This window comes from Schistocerca piceifrons, chromosome 7, assembly GCF_021461385.2.
Source record: "Schistocerca piceifrons isolate TAMUIC-IGC-003096 chromosome 7, iqSchPice1.1, whole genome shotgun sequence".
Taxonomy (NCBI): domain Eukaryota; kingdom Metazoa; phylum Arthropoda; class Insecta; order Orthoptera; family Acrididae; genus Schistocerca; species Schistocerca piceifrons.
The window spans coordinates 530,300,704-530,325,559 of NC_060144.1; the positions used below are offsets into that span (position 1 = coordinate 530,300,704).

The 24,856-nt window shown below is 42.4% G+C and overlaps 1 protein-coding gene across 1 annotated transcript in view; it reads left to right on the forward strand.

Moving 5' to 3' along the window:
- LOC124804941 overlaps positions 1-19,849 on the forward strand; it is a 309,377-nt gene extending 289,528 nt beyond the window's left edge. The window contains exons 6-9 of the mRNA XM_047265326.1: positions 3,962-5,479; positions 11,646-11,743; positions 11,838-11,944; positions 19,491-19,849. Of these exons, the coding sequence (XP_047121282.1) occupies positions 3,962-5,471 (1,510 nt within the window). The 3' untranslated portion in view covers positions 5,472-5,479; positions 11,646-11,743; positions 11,838-11,944; positions 19,491-19,849. The remainder of the gene's footprint in view (positions 1-3,961; positions 5,480-11,645; positions 11,744-11,837; positions 11,945-19,490) is intronic.
- The last annotated feature ends 5,007 nt before the right edge of the window (positions 19,850-24,856 follow it).

Here is a 24,856-nt window from a genome sequence, read left to right on the forward strand (position 1 = left end):
AAAGTATCAGAACATAATAATGTTGGGAAAAAGAATTCGGAATGTCAAGACGAGAACCACCGCCCCATCATACAACTTAAGACAGGACAGTGACGCTACTTATTACGCTAAATCAACCAACACGTTGCGTGTATCTAATCATATTATGTTACCCCTTGCTGAAAACCTTAATCGTAGATATGTTACTAATTGAAATTACATTACAACAAATTGTACCAAGAACAATGCGTTTTGGGAGGATCTTCAGTGTGTCGCTGCCTTAAAATAGCCTACTCTCATAATGTGCAAGTTACAATCATTCTTTTGCTACGAATATGATGTTTCCCATTATTTTATTGGAACGAATCATACAGTTAACAACGGGTTTTCCAGTTATTCTTAATTTGCTGCCGCTCAGAAACGGCATATATACATATAGGCTTGGATGAGTGGGTGTTGTGTACTGTCCTTAGGTTAGTTAGGTTTAATTAGAACTAAGTTCTAGGGAACTGATGACCATAGATGTTTGGTCCCATAGTGCTCACAGCCATTTGAACATATAGGCTTGAAACGAATGCCAATATGGCACCTCACAACTCTGTACTAAAGGGAGACGGCGTGCGTGTGATGCAGGTGGCGTTGTCCCATCTCATTGGTCAACGCTCAGATGCACGCTGAGAATATCTGACATGCCAGATATTGCTCTGCACGTTCGGAAAGATTCCCGAATGTGCTGTTCCTCGCTATGACGTCAGAAACTCGGCACGCTCAACGCTCAACGTTCTGATGCACGGTCCGTGTGCCGACGGCTTAACGAACGACTCATACGTCTTGTGTACACTTAGCTATATTCAGTCTCTGGCTGCAACATTCAGGCGTCAATCACGACACATCTGTAAGTGGGACCACTGTTCCAGCGACTTTTGGCTACTAGTTTGTCTAATCTTGTTCATCTTCGTCGGTAAAATTCTTCTGGGTCTGTGACCGAATTGTCAATGTGTAAAACTTCAGACGTTTCGGTCACTATCCCAAGTGACCTACTGATGAATGGGAGAAGTTTGGTTCTCATATACTAGCACCACTGGTGGAAGTAGACGAATGGGAAACGGTCGGCGGTTACACTCACCGTTATATCGGTTTATAAGAACCAAACATTGCTCATTAAGAAAAGAGAGACGGAGGGAGAAAAGAAAGCCGTAAGAAGAACACCTGCAATAGTGGCTGAAACATGGGAAATTTCACACAGACCCAGAGACCAAGAGGAGTTTTATTGACTGTGACAATGGCCGCAGAAACGTACGGTTACACTTGTTCATCTTCTTTCTGCATACATTGGTCATTTGCCTGTTACGATTTATCTGTCTTTCCACTTTTCCATTGGTCTAGGATGTCAAATCAAACACTTTTCAGCCGTCTAACTTCCAAACTGTTATTATATTTGGCTACCAGTTTCGGCGATTTACTACGCCGTCTTCAGGACCCCTGACAGACGTGTAGAAAGTTTTCAATCTCGCTTCCGGTCAAAATGGACGCCAGCATTCAAATATTAGTATCTGTTCATTTCTGCTTGATACAGCGATCACTTCAACCGTCATCGGCTGGGAAGCAAGGGGAATTCATTTCGTGTAACTCACAAGTATAAAAACTTACTTAACCGTCGATTGCCTCAACATGTGTGTGTGTGTGTGTGTGTGTGTGTGTGTGTGTGTGTGTGTGTGTGTGTGTATGTGTGTGCGTAGATATTTTCCTAATACGAATTCCATTTGGTTCAGACGAAGATTACTTATTTTGCTGATTTAGTTGTGACATTCATGAATTTGAGCTCCAGACTTACTCACTTTGAATCACTTGTATTGGCGATTCCTTCAGTTTCACCGACCTGAATAAGTTACTATCAGGCACAGCCAATCTCATATTTTCCATCAGTTGGCAGCAATGCGCGTTTTATTTCAACTTCTACTGTACCTCTATTACTTAGTTGAAAGTCCCAATTAACCTCTAACATTCTCTCCATTCTAACATTTTTACTACACAGACTTCCTTTCGGCCATCTAACCATCTAATTTTCACAATCTTTTCGGTTTCATGTGTTCTCTGATAGCTAACAAATGACACCCAATCCATACAAAATTCAGCATTATTCCACCTCTGTAACTACCACTTTACCTTATAGAGTGATCGTATTAATCTTGCTAATACGGTAAAATATCTGGGACTACAGCTCAGATATGAACTAACTTCAAAACCCCACGTACCGCCAATACAACTTGCAACCCTCAGTTGAATAAAACTACTAATAGAACTTACTTGGGGATTACATTCTTCCTTACGATTCATTCTTACAAAAGTCTTAACTGATGTCTTATGAGCTTTACAAATGTTGCTTATATTTCTGCATACCACAAGTTTTATCGTTCTCTGGTAGTTCTTTAACATCACAGTCTCCTCCTCGTAGTCCTCGTGATTACTCTCTCTGTCCCTCACTCACCCTTTTTGAGCTAAGTTACCACACCCGGTGCAATTCCTTGAGTGTCTCTAGAAGTACTTTTCATCTTGAACTCTTGAACAACCAAATCACGCCTTGTCCCCACTCCTAGGTTAACATGGACCAGTACTGCACCTCTTCCAACAAACCACATTCTCTTCACCAGCATACGCTCTGCGGGCAGTTTCAAGGTAATTTGGAGCTACTTTCGCGTTATTAATTGAAAATTCGTACAAATGTCTCTCCAGTCTATAATTTCCTCTCCGCCTAGTAAATAAAAGATCTCTTACACTCAGCCATACCTCCCTCTTCTCAAAATCCAACTTCTACAATATGCATATCGTAACTCCTTTTGCATACATACATGCAACAACATCGCGTGACTTCATTTCAGTGAAATTCTACGTGTTTTAGTTACTATTCTTAAACTCTCTTATATGGAAGTGTTAATGTAAATTACGAAAATAAAAAAAAGATACTGGTGAGGACGGTCTACAACGCTACAAAAATTTGCAAGTAATGTGGTACGACCAATACGGAAATGGGGAAAGGAACTGCATTCTTTCTAGAAATATAACGACTCAACAGTGTGTACAACAATTAGTCAAAGTTATTCACACTGTTACTGGTCTCGAACAGAGAGCTTCATTAGTCATCAAGACTTAGTGATCACATAAGTGAATACTCGTCTTGAAGTGCGTTATATTTTGCCTAAGGTAACAATGAAACAAGTCAGTGGATTTTTATGCACTTTGAGGTGCACTAAATGTAAAATACCTTAATTATTTTTGTATATTTGAGAATTGTGGGTGGAGTCGTTATCTTAATGGTCGCTACCCACAGCGCGATCGGATTTTGTAACTCTTCTGTTGCACAGCACAAAACTGACATTTATGTCACCTTCAGCCGTCAGTGTCACTGCAAATAATTTTGTATTGTATAGCACAAAAAAAAATGTCACACATCTAAGAAGCTGTGAACGACAAGTCTCTCAGATCGCAGTTACGGCACGGTTTTGTGGATAAGGGCGCAGAGCAGAGAAATTGTCGTGTCGAAACACATCTACGTGGCTGTGTATCCCAAACTTAATATCGACCAGAATGAGGACTGGAGTGAATTAGATTTATATAAACTGTAATGAAATACTAAACTGTAGTGTTCAAATTGCAGACAGTATCACTTGATAAGAAACTATCTTTTATTCGTCTTTACATTTAGTAATCTGTAGGTACTTACAATAGCAGAGGATGGACATAATATTTGCTATCGTATGACACACCAACATCCGCGATGAGCAGTTTTCGTTATTTTTCAGTTGTTATTTTGAGACTGTAGGCGAAACATGTGATACTCTAATGTCTTACCTGATGCGGGAGTACTGCGCAGGAAGAGCAAATATTGAGCATGGTACACTTCAGTGAAAATATCCAACTTATTACAAAAAATAATCCTATTTATTGTATTTGTAAATGGGTTTTCCGTTTCCCTGTTCCATAGGTTCGACGAAATGAGACACAGCGACCTCACCAACAACAACACGCTGTCCTCTGAAGACCTGCCGCTTTCACTGAGCAGCAACCACCAGGAAAGCGACGATGACGACAACGAGGCTGACGACGACGACGACATCAACATCTCCGTGGACGGAGAGCTGCTGGAAGCGGCGAGGGACGGCGATCGCGGCGGTGACGTCGGCGACGGGCGGGTCCTGGACCTCTCCGACTCCGACAGCGGGTCGTCGTCCGCGAACGCTCGCTCCAGGCAGGAGGACGACGGCCGCCACCCGTCTGCCATTCACCCTGGAGAGTGCTCTCCGGCGAGCAGTGTCGGCGAGAGGAAGTGGCCATACCCTGTAGCGTCGTCAACCCCAGAGGCGGGTGCCGACATGGAAACAGAGCCGATACACGCCGAGGGAAGAGAAGATCGGGAAACGGCACAGCCGGACTCGAATCCTGGAAAACCCGATGAGACGGAGAGGATGGATGTCGCCGAAGCGTTACCTTTGGTCGTGAGAAAAGATGTAAAAGATGAACCCATGAAACTCGAAAGCACGACGGAAAATTTTGTGCAGGGTAACGACCAAGTACAAAGCAGTAATGAGCAAGAAACAGAACTGGGGGAAGAAGCGTGTGTATCTGACCGTGAAGGACGAGAAGTATCGTTTGCTCCCGAGCAGCGCTCCATTGATGACTGCAACGGATCGGCAGATGACGATACGAGAATGAGGGAGACTGGACTGGGAAGCCCACGACCGTCGAACAGCCCTGTCCAGTCGTGTGACGCCCTGAAACAGCTCGAAAGTCTTTCAAATGGTCCAGTCGCGCAACACACCTACGGAGATAGCTCCAGTCCGGATCGGTCGCCCGCATCGTCCTCCAACGAGTACCACAGTGACGACAACCACTGCTTCTTCGTCGATCCCAGCGGGGCCTTCACCGTTGGCGACGTTCCCCTCGACAAAGAGAACCCGCGTCGTTGTACGGCTTGCGGCAAAGTCTTCCAGAACCACTTCGGCGTAAAGACGCACTACCAGAACGTGCACCTGAAGCTGCTCCACAGGTGTACTGTAGACGGGTGCAACGCTGCGTTCCCGTCGAAGCGGAGCCGCGACCGGCACAGCGCCAACGCCAACCTGCACCGCAAGCTGTTGTCGACGTCTTCGTCGTCGACGTCGCCGTCGCCGTCGCCGTCGGAGCCCCAGGAGGCGCTGCTGCCGGCGGCCGCCTTCCACAGCCAGCTCATCGCCAGACTGTACGCCGAGTCGCAGACCCTGGAGGCCGTCCTCAAGACGAGGGCCGTGGCCGAGCAGCTACAGCAGCAGCAGCAGCAGCATATGCAGGAGCAGCACCACCACGGCAACCAGCGAGAGCAGTCGCAGCAGCAGCAGGCGCCCCTGCTGCTACCACCGCTCGTGTTCCCGGACCTGACGAACCTACTCAGGGCTCGCGTGAATGGGCAGGCCTCCGACACCAACAACGAAGCATCTTTCGACCTACCGAGGCCATAATGCGAAACGTAAGTGTTGTGAACCCGTATTTTCACACTTATTAGTTGACACGAGCTGAGTTAAGGAGAGAGTGAGACAGTGCTGTGACCTATTGCCGATGTTATTCAATCTTTACATTGAGCATGCAGTAAAGGAAACCAAAGAAAAATTAGAAGAGGGAATTAATGTTCAGGAAGAAGAAATAAAAACTTTAAAGTTTGCCGATAACATTGTAATTCTGACAGAGACATAAGAGAATTGGACGGAATGAACAGTGTCTTGAAACAAGGCTATAAGATGTCCACAAAAGCAAAATAAGAGTAAAGGAATCTAAAACTCTCTACAGTTCACTCCAGGGCGGTGCAGCAACAGAAGCCATAGACACGAGTTCCCAGGTAGATACCGTGTTTTTTGATTTCCGCAAGGCGTTCGATACAGTTCCCCACAGTCGTTTAATGAACAAAATAAGAGCATATGGACTATCAGACCAATTGTGTGTTTGGATTGACAAGTTCGTAGATAACACAACGCAGCATGTCATTCTCAATGGAGAGAAGTCTTCCGAAGTAAGAGTGATTTCAGGTGTGCCGCAGGGGAGTGTCGTAGGACCGTTGCTATTCACAATATACATAAATGACCTTGTGGATGACATCGGAAGTTCACTGAGGCTTTTTGAGGATGATGCTGTAGTATATCAAGAGGTTGTAACAATGGAAAATTGTACTGAAATGCAGGATGATCTGCACGGCGCAGGGAATGGCAATTGAATCTCAATGTAGACGAGTGTAATGTGCTGCGAATACATAGAAACAAAGATCCTTCATCATTTGGCTACAATATAGCAGATCAGCAACTGGAAGCAGTTAATTCCATAAATTATCTGGCAATAGGCATTAGGAGTGATTTAAAATGGATTGAACATATGAAGTTGATCGTTGGTAAAGCAGATTCCAGACTGAGATTCATTGGAAAAATCCTTAGGAAATGCAATCCGAAGAAAAGGAAGTAGTTTACAGTACACTTGTTCCCCCACTGCTTGAATATTGCTCACCAGTGTGGGATCCGTACCAGATAGGGTTGATAGAAGAGATAGAGAAGATGCAACGGAGAGCAGCGCGCTTCGTTATAGGATCATTTAGTAATCGCGAAAGAGTTACGGAGATGACAGATAAACTCCAGTGGAAGACTTCAACAGAGACGTTCAGTAGCTCGGTACGGGTTTTTGTTGAATTTTCGAGAACATACCTTCACCGAGAAGTCAAGCAGTATATTGCTCCCTCCTACGTATATCTCGCGAAGAGGATAAAATCAGAGAGATTAGAGCCCACACAGAGGCATACCGACAATTTTTCTTTCCACGAACAATACGAGCCTGGAATAGAAGGGAGAACCGATAGAGGTATTCAAAGTATCCTCCGCCACGCACCGTCAGGTGGCTTACGAAGTATGGATGTAGATGTAGATATGTATGATACGAAGAAATAAGCAGTCTCGATTGCAGTGTTACAATTTTCATGTTTTTACAATGATACGTTTCATTATTATTCAAGCATCTTCAGATTAGCTGACATCTGATAGCGATCGGTACATGGGATACCCCACATAATATATCCAAGCATGTAAATGCCTCTTGTCAAAGCTTTAAAAAGACTGTGCGGTGGCCTTATTACGGAATGTGGTTCAGTCCAGTGCAAACCAAACGGATTCAGTCCTACACTGAATCTTTACATCATAAACATTCCGAAGGGGTAGTGCTATTCTGACTGCACACATCATACTCAAGATTCTCTGTAGACCTGATCCTCTTTGGTTTGCATTGGACTGCACCACATGCCGTAATGACACCGGGAAGTGGTTTTAAGGCTTTGGCAAGGGGCATTTACCACCTGGAAGTTTTACGCGCAGTATCCCATTTCCGATCGTTACCAAAGATCAGCCAGTCCAAATTTGCCTAAGTAAAACACTTCATTTGGAAATAACAAAAATTTAACACTGCAACCAAGCCTGCTTCTTTCTTCATGAAAGAAACGATTCCAATTAAATCAGGCAATGTTGAGGCAATTATATAACGAAATGTGGCGTTGAAAGTCGCAGACGAGTTTTCCTGTTTTGATAGTAATATAACTTACGAGTCCGAAGTAGACAGTGTATAAAATGTAGAACGCAAATGGCAAGGAAAGCGATTTTGTAAAAGAGGACTTTGCTAACATGTAATATAAACTGAAGTATCAGGAGCCGGCCGGAGTGGCCGAGCGGTTAAAGGCGCTACAGTCTGGAACCGCACGGCCGCTACGGTCGCAGGTTCGAATCCTGTCTCGGGCATGGATGTGTGTGCTGTCCTTAGGTTAGTTAGGTTTAAGTAGTTCTAAGTTCTAGGGGACTTATGACCACAGCAGTTGAGTCCCATAGTGCTCAGAGCCATTTGAACCATTTGAAGTATCAGGAAGTCTTTATTGAAGGCGTTTGCCTGGTGTGCGGTGTAGTACAACAGTGTAACGATAAGCGGCCGAGACAAGAAGAGACAGAAGATCTTGACATGTGGTGCTACAAGAGAATGCTGAAGATCAGATGGGAAGCTCGCGTAACTGAATAGAACTGGCGTGAAAATAAACCTGTAGCTCAACTCGATACATTCTGAGACACGATGCGGCCAGCAGTTTAGTACTGGAGGGGAGAGTGGGAGGTAAAAATAATAGAGGCAAACTAGGCATGAATACAATAAACAGCTTCAAATGGATGTACGTTGTAAAACTTATTTGGAGATGTAGAGATTTACACAGGATAGATTAGCGTAGAGAGATGAATCAAAACAGTCTTCTGACTGGAGACGGCACCAACAACAACAATAATAATAATAGGTAGGACATGGAAGTAGAACATCGACGGGGCTCATTGCATTTACATTTACATACACCGTGAAGCAGCTAAGATCACTGATCGAAATTACATCCAAAAAGAGTAAATCTGCAGAGTATGGCACTGCCCGTCATTTAATTATTTATTTATTTATTTGTTTTTACTGGAACTGTATACTCCATTCTGTGACATTGGAAAGCAACTTGGAAGACAGTGTCAGCGACGTAACATGTTTGGAACTTGGTACAATAGTAACAAAATAACAGAGCAACAAGCCACTGTCTAGCTCTAAAGAGAAGAGGTCCCATGAACGTTAATTCTACTGCACGAAAATTTAAGAAAGCACGTAACTCAGGTGCTTCTGAGGCCCATCGATCTGTTTTCTGCTGCTGTAGTTATCAGGCTATTACGACTTGCACAATGAATACGACAGCAGTAAAAGTGGGCGTGCATTTCCTTTATCGTGAATTTCAACATATTGTTGGAGTAGCGGTGCAGGTAAGTGATGAAATGTAACCTAATGATGGCAAGTTCCCGCACTCAATCTCTGCAAATGTAAAAGTATTTCAATAAACTGGATATATGAAGAATAGAGTATCACAAGAAAAACAGTAACCGTTGAGAGAAATGCAACTAACAACGATTACAAACAAACACACGTCTCTGCGATGCAGCTTGATGTGCGAGTGGGATCAACCGTATGAGTGTTCTGTGAGTACAACATTCCAACGCGTTTCATTCTGTTTGCATTTCTCTAAATCGTCAGCATCATGGCAATTGTTTTCAAAATCGGTTACAGGTTTCTCAATGACTAACAGAATAAAAAATTTTAATGTAAAAGCTTTTAATATCTAGACCGCGATTTTCGTTACACAATTATAGCACGATGATTAGTTTCGGTTGCGTCCCACAGCCATCTTCAGATCTGTAAAGAAATGGAAGAAAAGTTACCTTAGAAAAATCTGAACGAAATGCAAGTAAAAGTGAACATGTAACAAATCCCCTTAACAGTGTTGTTTAAGCAATATCTTACCGGTTTTAGGATGGCATAGCAATCAAATCGTAGGGAAAAGAACAGTAAAAAACATTGAAAACCACCATCATTGGCTGTAGTCATTCAATGACATTCATTCGCGTTACGGGCTAACAAGACTATGAGAATAGGTGGTTAAAAACTACATAGCGAGCGAGCCAGGTAGCAAAGCGGCTGAAAGAATTTAAGACGAGAAATCTTAATAAGTTTATATCTTAATCCAAGCAAATGTTAAAATTGAGACTGAAGTTAAAATTACAAGGTAGGGAAGCTATGTTATATAATTAACTGGCAACGAGCCGTATGCAAAACAAAAATCCTACGAACTGTGAAACGATACCATGTTGCTGTAATTTTAACTTCATTCTCTTGTTATTTTTATAGTTTTAAAATCATTAGGATTTGGTACAAAATTTCTGGATTTTTGTCTTTGGTTACGAGTTTGTTACATACGGCATGTTGCAAAGTAGTAACATAACGCAGCGTCCCCGAGTTGTCCTCTAACTTCACTTCCCTGTTAATTTTATAATTGTAAAATTTATGTGGATTTAGATATAAGCTTTTTGAGATTTTTGGTTTAAAATTCTTTCAGCAGGTTTATGATGATGTTTTTCAATGCACATAACCGATTTTGTACTATTTGTTTGGTGTGTGATCTTAAAAGCAGTAACATATTACGTACACAGCACTGTTAAGTGAATTTGTTACTTGTTGATTTTTACATTTGGAGTTGGCTGTCATATAGTTTGTTCGGATGTTATAAATAGTTTTATTTCGTACATTATTGTACAAAATTTTCTTAGGCTGCTTTTCCTCCATTCGTTTACAGATTTGAAGATGGTTGTAGCAAAACAACCGAAATTAGTCATCGTGCTTTAATTTTATAATGAAAATTGCCGTCTAGGCATTAAAATATTTTTACATTAAGAATTCTTTATTTAATAAATTACATTATGACCGCTGTCTCCTCCCTCAAAAAGTCATGCATCACGACTTTCTGAATGGTGTCTACGAAAACTTCAAACTGATGCTTCGCTTCAGTGAAAGATATGGTTTATGGATAAAGCATAGTTTTCAAATCATGGACAGGTCATTCTTCGCAGTATGACTATGGGTCAATTCAAAATACACACTGGTTATGTCAAGTGGAAAGCAAAGAACTTGCTGTGTGGCCACTGTGGGCTGTGAAGTTTTGAAGATAGGAGGTCAGGTATTGGCGGAAGTAAAGCTGTGAGTGCGGGTCATGGGTCATGTATACGAGTGAGGTTGAAGTCCTAGTAGAGCGCACAGTTTTAATCTGGCAGATAGCTCCACAAAATGTGCTGCGCGCTTACCAGACTGAACACTTGCGTACTTTTATCAAAGGTAAAACAAGGAGTCCATAAGTAAACACTGTCGACTTCTAACGGGGTTCAAATGGCTCTGAGTACCATGGGACTTAACTTCTGAGGTCATCAGTCCCCTAGAACTTAGAACTACATAAACCGAACTAACCTAAGGATATCACACATATCCATGCCCGAGGCAAGATTCGAACCTGCGACCGTAGCACCTAGAACCGCTTGACCACCCCGGTCAGCACTAACGGTGTCAAAAGCTATGCGACATGGATCTCTGCTGCGGTAAGTCTAGATGAAATTCAACATGTAGTACTGTGACTGGGAAATTGCTTTAACAGTATCTATCAATGCTCAGGGTCCACAGCTGAAGTACTTTATAAGACGCTTATAATAATAAATACACTAACTGTATCTGATTTTGCTGCCTTTCTAGATTTAGTACCATAGGGCTGACTTTAATGAATTCCTTTTACCTGACGGCGGGGCGGTGATTTGTGCCTCTGTTACCTTGTTATTACGTGATTAAGTTGCAAATGTCGTTGGGATCCTCTTAGAAGGCTCTTTCTATTGCGACAGAGTAAATGATATAGATCCATGCAAAGAAAAACAAAATGAATACCATAACTCGGCAGGCGTAAATGTTAAAAAGGTACTCGCGTACGTCAGAAAATTCCGCTCCTGATACACACAATTCCAATGCACAGTATTTTACAGTATTATCCTTTGGCATTCAGACCATGAAATACAATCTTGCTGTTTTCCACTGGTGTTTTAGTCTTGCATTATCTTTGCAGTTGCTCTTCTATTATATCGCATCTCCACGAGACTGTACGTTAGTACTTTTGTACACTCAGAAAAATATCATTCTTGTACTCTCGCAGTCTGGCAACCTGTGAAGACAATACTGTTTGTTGATCTGACCAGTCTGCTGGTTCTTCTGACTCTCTAAACGTTCAAATGTTTCAGATTCGGATATGTGACGAGGCCTGCCGTGCTGACCCGCAGGGAGGGACGAGCTTCCGTCCACTGGCCAGGTCCGGGGATCGAGACCCGGGGCTTGGCAGGTGAGATCTCACAAAGCACCTACGTTGTATGCTTTACGCCCGCCCTCTCTCTCCAGTAAGGCACCCTATGTCACGATAATTCTTCTTTTTACAGGTAATTTGCGGGAATTATGACGCTACGGAGGAGGCCACATCCCCAATAAAAGCTGGAGGAGACAAAACATTAATTCCTTATGTTTCACGCCGGAACACATGCAGCAGGTTAGTCAAATTCCACTACGAAAACGCTGATGGGTGTAACAAAGATTAGCGGTTCCTGATGAGCTATTACACACCTGGAAAACATGGTTGTCAGTGTACTCAATTCATTTCTTCACCATTAGAAAAACATTCGTTTGACTATTTCTTCTCTTGTCTTCCGTCAATAGTCACATTAAATGTCCCACACGTAGATAAATACTTCATCAGCAAAATATCTTGATTCTTTGAGAAAAAATTTTTCTCTTAGAAAAAAATCCCTGAGGTCTCCGTGCCATTGAGGGTGCCTCGCGTTGGTATAAAGAATTTTGATGCTGACTACGATGTCTCAATTAATGAAACAAGCTGTTTTCCCCTCTTTGTTTACTGCCAAAATGAATATTTGAGTTAAGAGCCGAGAGAAATACTAGAGTGGAAAATATAAAACTATTGTACCGTTCTGTGTTATCTATTCAGGACTAATTTCTGCCTTAACCAATTTCTTCCTGTGTACATGGATTTTAACAAACCAACATTAAAAATAAACAAGAATTATAGATCGTACAGTAGTCATCTGCATAGTCAATGGGTAACTAACTAAGCCAGAATGATAAAAAAAATAACAGCTGAAGTAGGTACACGCAACATTAGCATAAATCATATAAATATTAACAATATGATATCAGTCACAAGAAAATACAGTAGCTATATTAAATGCCTCTGAAGCTGAAACTTCCTCTCAGATTAAAACTGTGTGCCGGACCGAGACTCGAACTCGGGACCTTTGCGTTGCGCGGGCAAGCGCTCTACCAACTGAGCTACCCAAGCACGACTCACGCCCCGTCCTCACAGCTTCATATCAGCACACACTCCGCTGCAGAGTGAAAATCTCATTCTGGAAACATCCCCCAGGTTGTGGCTAAGCCATGTCTCCGCAATATCCTTTCTTTCAGGGGTGCTAGTTCTGCAAGGTTCGCAGGAGAACTTCTGTAAAGTTTGGAAGGTAGGAGACGAGGTACTGCCAGAAGTAAAGCTGTGAGGACGGGGCGTGAGTCGTGCTTGGGTAGCTCAGTTGGTAGAGCGCTTGCCCGCGAAACGTAAAGGTCCCGAGTTCGAGTCTCGGTCCGGCACACAGTTTTATTCTGCCAGGAAGTTTCATATCAGCGCATACTCCGCTGCAGAGTGAAAATCTCATTCTGGAAGCCTCTGAAGCTGTTTAAGAGTGGGAAATGTGAAATTTTTTGCCACTTGACAGGTGCTGATCTTAGTGACTCTCTGATCAACATTAGAAAAGGCACCCTTTCATCTTGTGACTGATGTATACATAGCAATTTATTAACAAAAGAGGGGTAACACACTCAAATATCATAGCCCAGTGACGTTGTGTAATATCCACGCGGCACCTGAGACTGGCCTGAGGGCACCACTAGTCTTGAGAAAGTAATGAATTACAACACAATGTAGGTGTGTTTTAGCCACGGCTTTTCATTTTCACTATATACAGCAGCTGCCGTGCTACACATACAAAACAGATGCAGATACAAAGTCTTCAGTGACAATGGCGTTCGAGGTCCACCAGCGCACCATCCGATTTGTTAATATCGGTTTGCCTGCTGCGAGCAGGAATGTCCAACACTGTACAAAACAGCAAATATCGACTGTTGTTACTTTCAAATCGCGTCCGGCTATCATTGTGTGAGAACACCAACTTCACACCCTTCTTGTGATTTCTGTTCCATCAATTAGCTTTTCACCCATTTAGAACACTACGGAAAATTGTCATATCATAGTCTTACAAAGGCAAGCCCAAATGGGACCAGATCAGGAGGAATTGCAAGAACTTTAAATCCTATCGCATACCATAAGACGTGTTTTTGACTGCAACACTGAGGGGCTGTCGTGATGGGAAGTTCGACTGCAGGCACCATTCAACTGTTTCTGGAGCCAGCAATCGAATAGGCTCTGTAGGAGCATATAGATGTCAGGGGAGAGAGACTCTTAAGCTGTAAATACCACTTTGAGATCGTCTGCATTATAGCTATACCGGACAGCAATACAGCCTTTGGTATTTGACACCAGAGATAAGATGGACCGAAAAATATAGATAACGGACCCCTTAAGATTATAACTTTTGTAGCTATGTTATAAACGACCAAGAAACTTGAAAATCACAGTGTAACTGTCACTATCATCAGATATGTGTCATTTTTTCACATTTTCAGTGGCCAGAGGAAAGCACATAAAATAATCAATCATTCGAAAGATACCCAAGTGGCCATTGCGTCAGAAGGAGTAGGACATAATGACTGCATAGCGAATAAATATATTGAGAAAATCTATTTTACCTTTGAAAATGTATACTGAGAAAGACTAACTTTACCATACAAATTGTATGTTGAGAGTAAAACATTCTATCATAATATAACTGTCATTTTTTTCAGGAAAAACTTTTTACTACCACTGCGAAAAGCTGAAGTGATGCAAAACATCTAGGGCACAGTTTTCGTATAAAAAGTCACTTTTGTCCTCACCATTAGTACAGGCCTACATGGCACATCACGGGGAACGTGGACTCAAATTCAATGTGTAGAAAACCATTTTCTTGGAAACCAGCAATCCATTCCCGTCCAGCCATTTGGGCCTTCGTCTGAAATTAGGAGGAAGATTATTCCTCCCTGCCAGGCGCAATGTTGAGCATTGCAGATCGTTAACTGTCATGTCGAGAAATGTCTCCAGGACCAGGAGACGACTGTAAATTTTCTTGTTTTGAGGTTAAAACGGACTGAAACCCTCCGAAAATATTCCTGTTGTTAGTATTATCTCCAGAACTCTCTTCTTCAACGCATTTCTTCAAATTCAGTAGTTGGTTGCAGCAGTTTTGAAACAAATGCCATCATTAATTACCTTAATTGTTCTCTTCATGTCACTTGAACCCCATTATTTCCTGTCTCGTTGGAATTTATATGTATATACTATAGCTGTAGTCAAAAAATAAATTACTTTTGTTATTTAATACGTGTCACAGGCTCATTATTATAATTATCATTACTATTATCACTGTTATTATGATTCATCGTTTGTTATTATTCCATTCACTGTACGTTCATACAGTAAGAAGGGGAGGACAGCTTGGGTATAGCGACGGTTATGTTGGTCACTGGGTGCCCCCTGTACGCACACAGACGTCATTCCGTAACAGTTATTAATTGACTACGACCTCCAATGAAGCAACAAAAATATGTTAGGGAAACCTGCCCGCCTGCCTAGCTGTGTGATATCGTGCTCGCCACTCATGCAAGCGGACCCGGGTTCGATTCCAGGCCGGGTTGGAGATTTTCTCTGCTCGGGGACTGGGTGTTGTGTTGTCCTCATCATCATTTCATCCTCACCACCGGCTCGCAAGTCTCCCAATGTGGCGTCGAATGAAATAAAACTTACACTTGGCGGGCGAACTTCTCCGACTAGGGACCTCCCGGTCAACGATGCAACACGCTAATTTCCATTTTTTTTTTTTGTTAAGGAAACCCAACTTACTATGTAAATTTTGTAATAAATGCTCGAAGTGAGAATTTACCTTATATCAGAAGCGCTCAAAACCATGAAAAAGGAGAGTGTGAGACAAAGCGGCTTACTGGCTCCTTCAGCTGACAATACGTCACTGAGAGGGTTTCGAGTGACATCTGTATGCAGTTGCCGTACGATTTCAGTGCCGTGCAGACTAACGAAGTCAAAAACCTGTTATGCCGGCACTGACCATTATGCTTACCGTATCCCAATTATACAAGTGTTAGAGATCAATTTTATGCACACGTGTAGTACGTGTCAATTTGATGTTAGATTTGGGTACCCAACGCGACAGTAATGTAACTCGAAGTGCACCGTTGATAGCAAGAGATTACCATCTACAGCAAAACTGCTAGCATAAACGTCTCATCCTGGCGAGAGTACATTCGTGGGAAGGTCTAAACACAAAGAGACGTAGGTCATGACTTCTTCGTTAGCCACTCCACGCAGTATACTTACAGTATTCACGACAACCTTCACATTTGAGATGATATTGTGGATGTCATTAGCATCCAAACAAAGTAAAAATGTGTAGAGTAAGACTGCTACGAACATAGGCCAACTCCAGAAACTGTTGTAGAACAAATGAACAAATGATAATTACGTAACTCAATAATGTTGGCAACATTTCTGGACCTACGTCATTTAGATTCATTTTTAAGCGAAAAACATGGAGAAGCAGCTCTGTTGTAACATTCTCTTTTCATACACATAACGTTTGTTGCCGCGCAAACAATGTATTGTATCGTAATGCTAGACGCTACTTTGATTTTTCTCCAGTTCCTACAGTGGTACAGTTAATAAAGTTTCGGATCTACTTGTTTGTTTCGTGGTCAACATTTCCAAAACTCTAATTCCGCTGCCTCAAACCTCACTCTATGTGGAGAGAGGGAGAGTTTTAGCTTTAGCGAATCAAAATTTATGAAGTAAATTAGTACACTACTGGCCATTAAAAATCCAACACCAAGAAAAATGCAGATGATAAACAGGTATTCATTGGACAAATATATTATACTAGAACTGACATGTGATTACATTTTCACGCTAATTGGCTGCATAGATCCTGAGAAATCAGCACCCACAACAACCACCTCTGGCCGTAATAACGGCCTTGATACGCCTGGGCATTGAGCAAAACAGAGCTTGGATGGCGTGTACAGGTACAGCTGCCCATGCAGCTTCAACACGATACCACAGTTCATCAAGATTAGTGACTGGCGTATTGTGACGAGCCAGTTGCTCGGCCACCATTGACCAGACGTTTTGAATTGATGAGAGATCTGGAGAACGTGCTGGCCAGGTCAGTAGTCGAACAATTTCTGTATCCAGAAAGACCCGTACAGGACCTGCAACATGCGGTCGTGCATTATCCTGCTGAAATGTAGGGTTTCGCAGGGATCGAATGAAGGGTAGAGCCATGAGTCGTAACACATCTGAAATGTAACGTCCAATGTTCAAAGTGCCGTCAATGCGAACAAGAGGTGACCAAGACGTGTAACCAATGGCACCCCATACCATCACCCCGGCTGATACACCAGTATGGCGATGACGAATACACGCTTCCAATGTGCGTTCACTTCGATGCCGCCAAACACGGATGCGACCATCATGATGCTGTAAACAGAACTTGGATTCATCCGAAAAAATGACGTTTTGCCATTCGTGCACCCAGGTTCGTCGTTCAGTACACTATCGCAGGCGCTCCTGTCTGTGATGCAGCGTCAAGGATAACCGCAGCCGTGTTCTCCGAGCTGATAGTCCATCCTGCTGCAAACGTCGTCGAACTGTTCGTGCAGATGGTTTTTGTCTTGCAAACGTCCCCATCTAATGACTCAGGGATCGAGACGTGTCTGCACGATCCATTACAGGCACGCGGATAAGATGCCTGTGATCTCGACTGCTAGTGATACGAGGCCGTTGGGATCCAGCACGGCGTTACGTATTACCCTTCCGAACCCACCGATTCCATATTCTGCTAACAGTCATTGGACCTCGACCAACGCGAGTAGCAATGTCGCGATACGATAAACCGCAATCGCGGTACGTTACAATCCGACCTTTATCATAGTTGGAAACGTGATGGTACGCATTTCTCCTCCTTACACGAGGCATCACAACAACGTTTCACCAGGCAACGTCAGTCAACTGTTGTTTGTGTATGAGAAATCGGTTGGAAACTTTCCTCATGTCAGCACGTTTTAGGTGTCGCCACCGGCTCGAACCTTGTGTGAATGCTCTGAAAAGCTAATGATTTGCATATCACAGCATGTTCTTCCTGCCGATTAAATTTCGCGTCTGTAGTACGTCATCATCGTGATGTAACAATTTTAATGGCCAGTAGTGTATTTTTTATTTATCCGTAACCATTTTCCACGTAAAATGAGAACATGGATTTTCTTGAATTACAGCGCCAACTACCAATTATCAAAAGAAATGTTTAAGACATAATGTACGTAGTTCTTTTATGTATAATCTGATTCTGCAACAAAAAATGGGGGTTTCCATTTGAAATTTTAAAGTTGCTCCCGCCCTACCCCCAGGGGGCTGGGGTGGCGGTCTAATTTCAGGACCAGCAGATATCCCCTCGAAAATAATCAACTTCGTATTCTACACATTTTTTGGTTTGAAGCTTATTTTCCGAGTTATTCGGGTTTGTCAAGTTAATATTTTCACCCTGTATATTGCGGAAAGTAATCATCCTGTAACAGTCCCCTGATGCACTCCCGAAGTTAGTTTTACATATGAAGACTTCTGTCCGTTCAGAGTGATATGCACTGTTCAGTTTTTGAGTAACTCTTCAGTCGAGTCAGATAGTTAATCTGATATTTCGTACGCTCCTATTCTTTTTAATTTTTTTTGTATTAGGCGGCAGTGTAGAACTGGTATCGAATGCCTTCCGGAAGTCAAGCAATACATCGGCCTGGGAACCTGTATCTACTGCCTTCTAGGTCTCGTGGTCAAACAGTGTGAGCTGGGTTTTACTCGATCGTTATTTCCTGCAGAGGAGATTTCCGGCCTCCGGAAGTACCATAACAAGCGAGCATAAAACATGTCCCAAAATTCTACAGCTGACGGACGTCATAGATATACTCCTATAGGTTTGTGCGTCTGTTCGACGAACCTTCTTGAAAATGGGATTGACCTGTATCTTTTTTTTTCAACCATCAGTAACAGTTTGCTCTTCCAAAGGCCTACCACACACTGCTGTTAGAAGAGGAGCAAGTAATTTCGCATTGTGCATGTAGAATCGTATTGGTATCTTATCAGCTCCTCTGTTGGCCGATTTCAGTTGTTTTTCCATACCATGTCAATTACTTGGATAACAGCCATTTTTCGTCCGTGAGACGATTTGAAAGAGACACTACAGTGTAATCTTCCTCTGTTAAAAGGTTTGGGTAAAGACTTTTAGTATTTTGCCCTTTTCTGTAAAGTTCCGTTTCACTGTCATTATAGTTAGAGAGCTGTGTAACGAGACTGATCGAAATCAGGTTTCCTCGTGTCGCAGAGATGAATGTACGCTAGCAAATGCTCTTGGTACAATATAGAAAGATGGCAACCTAAATTCCAAGAGCTACATAACGCGTGGGAAAGCATCGTCTTAAGTGCCACAGAATGATGATGTTCGGAAGGGGCGACATATGGACTAAATTTTAAAATCCCCAACAGTGATGAGTTTCCGTTATGCATACTGGCACAAGAACGCTCTGTCAGAGTTCGTATGAATGCTGGTAACGTTCACGTTAGTTGATCGCTTCAAGTTGTTGAAAATGAGTATAGGAGTGTCACACTCAACGTAATATAAACTGGTGAAGGTAAAAACGCTAGGACCAGGGATGGTGTACAGAAATTTAGAAAATACGCTCTGAAATTTAACGTATCAGTGTCGCTAGTAATGTTGCTAATAATGAGTAACAGAAGTAATGACACCTCAGTCTCATACATTTGCTTTTTAACATTTACACATAGGTTAAATAACGTAGGTAATTGTTCTTTTGTCTCTTTTCAGGTGTTGATGAATGTACCAGAGAAGAAGACGTGGGACTCATCTCTTGTGATCACGAGATATAATGACAGACTCTAAGCGTTCAAAAGAACGCTCTGCATGTTTTTGCGTGTGTACATGTGTGTGTGTGTGTGTATCTGTGCGTATGCACAAGTAGCAAGAAATACGAACTGCTCAGAAACGAATTTCTAGTCATGAAGATGAAAACGATGAAGTCTATTTTTATAGAAAAATGATATTCAGTTTTATAACTCATTTTTGAATGACGCTTAATGTTACCTAAGTATATTGAAGTTGTATACTCTTATAACTTCGCCGAAACCAGATCTCGCATATTTATACAAAATGCAAGTATAAGAATAATAGCTGTTTCCAGTAAACTATTAAACAAGAATATTATTCAAATATGCATTACTTATTGTTCATATTTATTTCTTGACTTACCTTACACACAAGTACAACCTTCGACATAAACGTCTTCTGGGTGTGGTACCGGGTCCTAATGTATAAAATTACTGCTGCTGCAGAAAATACAACGTTTCGGTCACGGTTGTAGCGACCTTCTTCTGGGTCTACTGGCCGCTGCAACTGTGGCCGAAATGTTGCATTTTCTGCAGCAGCAGTAGTTTTATACATTATGACGCGGTAACACACCCAGAAAACTTTTATGTCAAGTGCAACAATGTTGCAACTGCTAACAACTCTCACAACAAGCGGAAGAGGAAACGGCACTGTGCAAATTTTGTCAGCGAAATTATACCGGGTGAGCAAAACGTCAGTATAAATTTGAAAACTTAATAAACTACGGAATAATGTAGATAGAGAGGTAAAAATTGGCACACATGCTTGGAATGACATGGGGTTTTATTAGAACAAAAAAAAAAACATGTTCACAAAATGTCCGACAGATGGTGCTGGACAGCAAAACGTCGCCGGCCGCGGTGGTCTCGCGGTTCTAGGCGCGCAGTCCGTCCGGAGCCGCGCGACTGCTACGGTCGCAGGTTCGAATCCTGCCTCGGGCATGGATGTGTGTGATGTCCTTAGGTTAGTTAGGTTTAAGTAGTTCTAAGTTCTAGGGGACTGATGACCACAGCTGTTAAGTCCCATAGTGCTCAGAGCCCTTTGAACCATTTGAAGCAAAACGTCAGTGAGTGCGCATGACAATTCTGTATAAAAGGAACTGTAATGAGAGAGAGAATCAGATGCGCCAGCAGTCGCAGCATGTTGACGTTACCAGAAAAGGCGCTTTTAGGGAAGCTGTATTATCAGAATGGGGAATGTGCTAGCTCAGCGTTACGATCCTATCGCCATAGGAAGGGGATTCGAACAGGTAAAGGTCCGTTGACATATGCAGCTGTGGCGAGAATGATTTCGAAGTTCCAAGCCACGGGTTGTTTAGACGATAGACCCCGTAGTGGCCGACCGAGCACAAGGCGTAATGCTGCTGAGACAGCTACTGTTTGGTAGGCACTTAGGCGTACCTTCCGATGCTATCCGTACAAAATCCATCGGCATCATGAACTGTTTCCTGGCGATTTAGTGAAGCGGAGGGCATTTGCGGCGTTACAAAAGATGGCGGAAGGTGACGATTGGTTGAGTAACGTGTTGTGGATCGACGAAGTTCATTTCACGCTCCGAGGGTCTGTCAACGCCCACAACTGCCGAATTTGGGCTACCAAAAATCCTAGAACTGTCTTGGAAACTCCATTGCACGACGAGAAAGTCACGGTATGGGTTGAATTTACCACATCTGCCGTTATCGGGCCTTTCTTCTTCGAGGAAATGCGTGATTCTGGTTTTGTAACTGCTACCGTGACGGGTGAAAGGTACGCCGATATGTTACAGAATCGCATCATCTCCAGCCAGGCTGATAAACACCTGCTGGGACGTACGACGCTTATGCAGGATGGCGCTCCACCCCATATTGCTAGATGCGTGAAACATTTGTGCGCGTTGTTTGGTGATAATCGTGTGCTCAGCCGCCACTTTCGTCATTTTTGACCTCCCAGGTCAACAGACCTCAGTCCGTGCGATTATTGGCTTTGGGGCTACCTGAAGTTGCAAGTGTATCGTGATCGGCCGACATTTCTAGGGATGCTGAAAGACGACATCCGACGCCAATGCCTCACCATAACTCCGGACATGCTTTACAGTGCTGTTCACAACATTATTCCTCGACTACAGCTATTACTGAGAAATGATGGAGGACATATTGAGCATTTCCTGTAAAGATTATCATCTTTGCTTTCTCTTACTTTGTTATGCTAATTATTGCTATTCTGATCAGATGAAGCGCCATCTGTCGGACATTTTTTTGAACTTTTGTATTTTTTTGGTTCTAATAAAACCCCATGTCATTGCAAGCATGTGTGCCAATTTGTACCTCTCTGTCTACATTATTCCGTGATTTATTCAGTTTTCAAATTTATACTGACTTTTTGATCACCCGGTATTTAGAGAGATTTTAAAATTCTCAGGGAATTACAACGTACAATTATGCATAACTGTTCGACATGATGGCCTCTGCTGTTCTTTCCTCTGAAATGTTCACTCAGACATCAGCATATTGCACTCTTATTGGCACACGATAAAAGCGTGCCTGGTTCGTTGCCATAACACTTCTATCACGAGTTGGAGAATATACCACGATTTAACGCAGTGTTGTCACCTGGTAATAGTTTTAGTCAAGTTTTGAGACAGTCTGGTTTCAAGGTCACCTAATTGCTTCGTAGATACACAGTCATTTTCATATTAAAAGCAAATGTTATTAACATTAACATTTCATTCACACAATATACAAATCCATTACGTAATTAAAGTAGGTACATGCTGAACATTTACATAGGTGTGAACTTTTCTAACTTCTGTTTCAGATCGTATGTACGGTATAAAATAAATTTTGAAGGCTAAATAACATCCTACGATAGGACAGAGAACCATTTAAGCATCATTTATCTACACTCACACCTGTCCAACAAGTTTGTCATTTCATTGGGTATATGTGGACACAGCGATTAATATTTGTATTTCACTCTTTTCTGTCCCAGGTTGAATTTCATTAGGTTATGTTGTAGGCCAGATTGCTAGATTCTAGAAAGGTAACTGTGAATGTCACTGTCGCATTGAAAACCAAATACATTCATTACAATAAGTAGAGTTAGACCAGAAACGTGCTACCGTGTGAGGTAGCGCATTGGTTACCACAGTGGACTCACATTCATGAGGATGACGTTTCAAATTCGCGTCCGGCGATTCTGATTTAGGTTTGCCGTGATTTTCCAAAACTGCTTCAGGCAAATGCCGGGATGGTTTCTTTCAAAGGACACGGCCAACTCCCTTCCCCATCGTTCCCTAATCCAATCGAACTGATGACCCTGCTGTTTGGTCCCCTCTCCCCCCCCCCCCTCCAAATCATCCGACAATCAAAAACTGTATTGTGAGACAGCTGCAAGTAATCTCCCTTCCTTAAGCAGTGCCGGCCGGAGTGGCCGTGCGGTTCTAGGCGCTACAGTCTGGAGCCGAGCGACCGCTACGGTCGCAGGTTCGAATCCTGCCTCGGGCGTGGATGTGTGTGATGTCCTTAGGTTAGTTAGGTTTAATTAGTTCTAAGTTCTAGGCGACTGATGACCTCAGAAGTTAAATCACATAGTGCTCAGAGCCATTTGAAGCAACCTTAAGCAGTTGCTTCCCGACTGTACTTGTCTGAACCACATACGTGATTATAATTATTTTCTTTTGTGTAAGTTTACATGATCGAATGATTAGCCCAAAAATATTACACTGTGGGATATCGAGGATAAAAAATTCCACGTTCGGCAAGTTACTGATTCTAGCATACAGAAACTGGTAAAATTAGCAAAGTAATAACTTTAACAGATTCAGATATAATGACTTTAGTTCACTTATTCAGCAAAATATAAGTCTCCTAATACTAGAACGTACAGCCTGTTTATTCCAGATTAGTATATTGACTAGGAATATAATTTTCACTGTAAGAAACGGGACGAATTGTCTTCTCGAAGTATAAACACATTTGGACAAAATGTAACTTATTTCCACGAAAGACTCGAAGTATAAACACATCTGGACAAAACGTTACTTTCACGAAAGACTGGATTTCTATATTCTCTGCCAAAACGTCTTTGATTGGTTTAAAATTATCGCTTTTATCATCCACAGAAACCACTGAATGTGTGCCCAGTTCCAAATACAGTTTTCCCTAAATCGCTTCAGGCAAATGCCGGCATGGTTCCTTTGAAAGGGCACGGCCGATTTCCTTCCTCATTCCTTCCTCACCCGAGCTTGCGCTCCGTCTCTAATGACCTCGTTGTCGACGGGACGTTAAACACTAATATCCTCTTCCTCCTCCAAATACAGTAACCGTATTAAAATATGACGTAACACAAACATTACTAACACGCTTTACTGCTTCCCCTAGCCCTCGTTTCACAGTACTCTCCAGTGACTTAATATTATCCTATGTTCCAGTTTCAGACAGTACCTGAACAGCCAAATTTTTATGGCATAATTTTGATATGCTGGCATTTTGTTTGTTGATTTGATATTCCACTGAGCCGTTGTTTGTTCTGGGAATCTCATACATTAGTTCTTCCCTTTTTTGATAGAATCTGAGTCTCCTGGCTACTCGGGGTATTATCCCTGGCTGGTTAGTGCTGCATTTTTAGAGAAAAACGATAGAAACAAACCAAGCCTCTACTTGGGTTTACCTCTTCCCATTGCGTTAGAGGCACACTTACTACGCCCCAGTCACTTTCTATTTCCGCTGCTCTATCCATAGCAGTTCTGTTGTTTATGTTTATTTCCAAACAGTGCGTGGCAATCAAATTTTGAATTCGGAATGGCTGTGTATTAATTTACAGGCGAACCGGATGTTCATACAACGCAGGCTGTCGCGGTCGGTATTTGATTTCTTGACGATTTTTGTTTATATGGACATTGGACCACGGCCTGACGCATAGATCTCTGACTAATGTCTCGTCTCTTAATGCGGAGAGAGCATCAGAGGCTACAGAGACTCACAACAACATACTTCCAACAAATTGTACGACCAAACTGATGGCGTGGCTACGGGGAACTCATTCGGCTTCGCTCAGCGCATTTATAAAGGGAAAAAGTGAAGAACCCGCCATTCAGACGCCCTGGAAGAAACCGTGTTGTTGGTTTCGGTACGTTCATGATACTTTCGTTTTGTGGAGTCATGAAGAAGAAGAACTCTCAGAACGTCTAATGACATTAATTCCAATATTAAGTTCACTATTTAAAATGAGAAAGAAGGTCAGTTTTCATTTTAGTTTATACAGCTACTTAGAAAACCCGACGGAACTTCAGGGCACAAAGTTTACAGAATG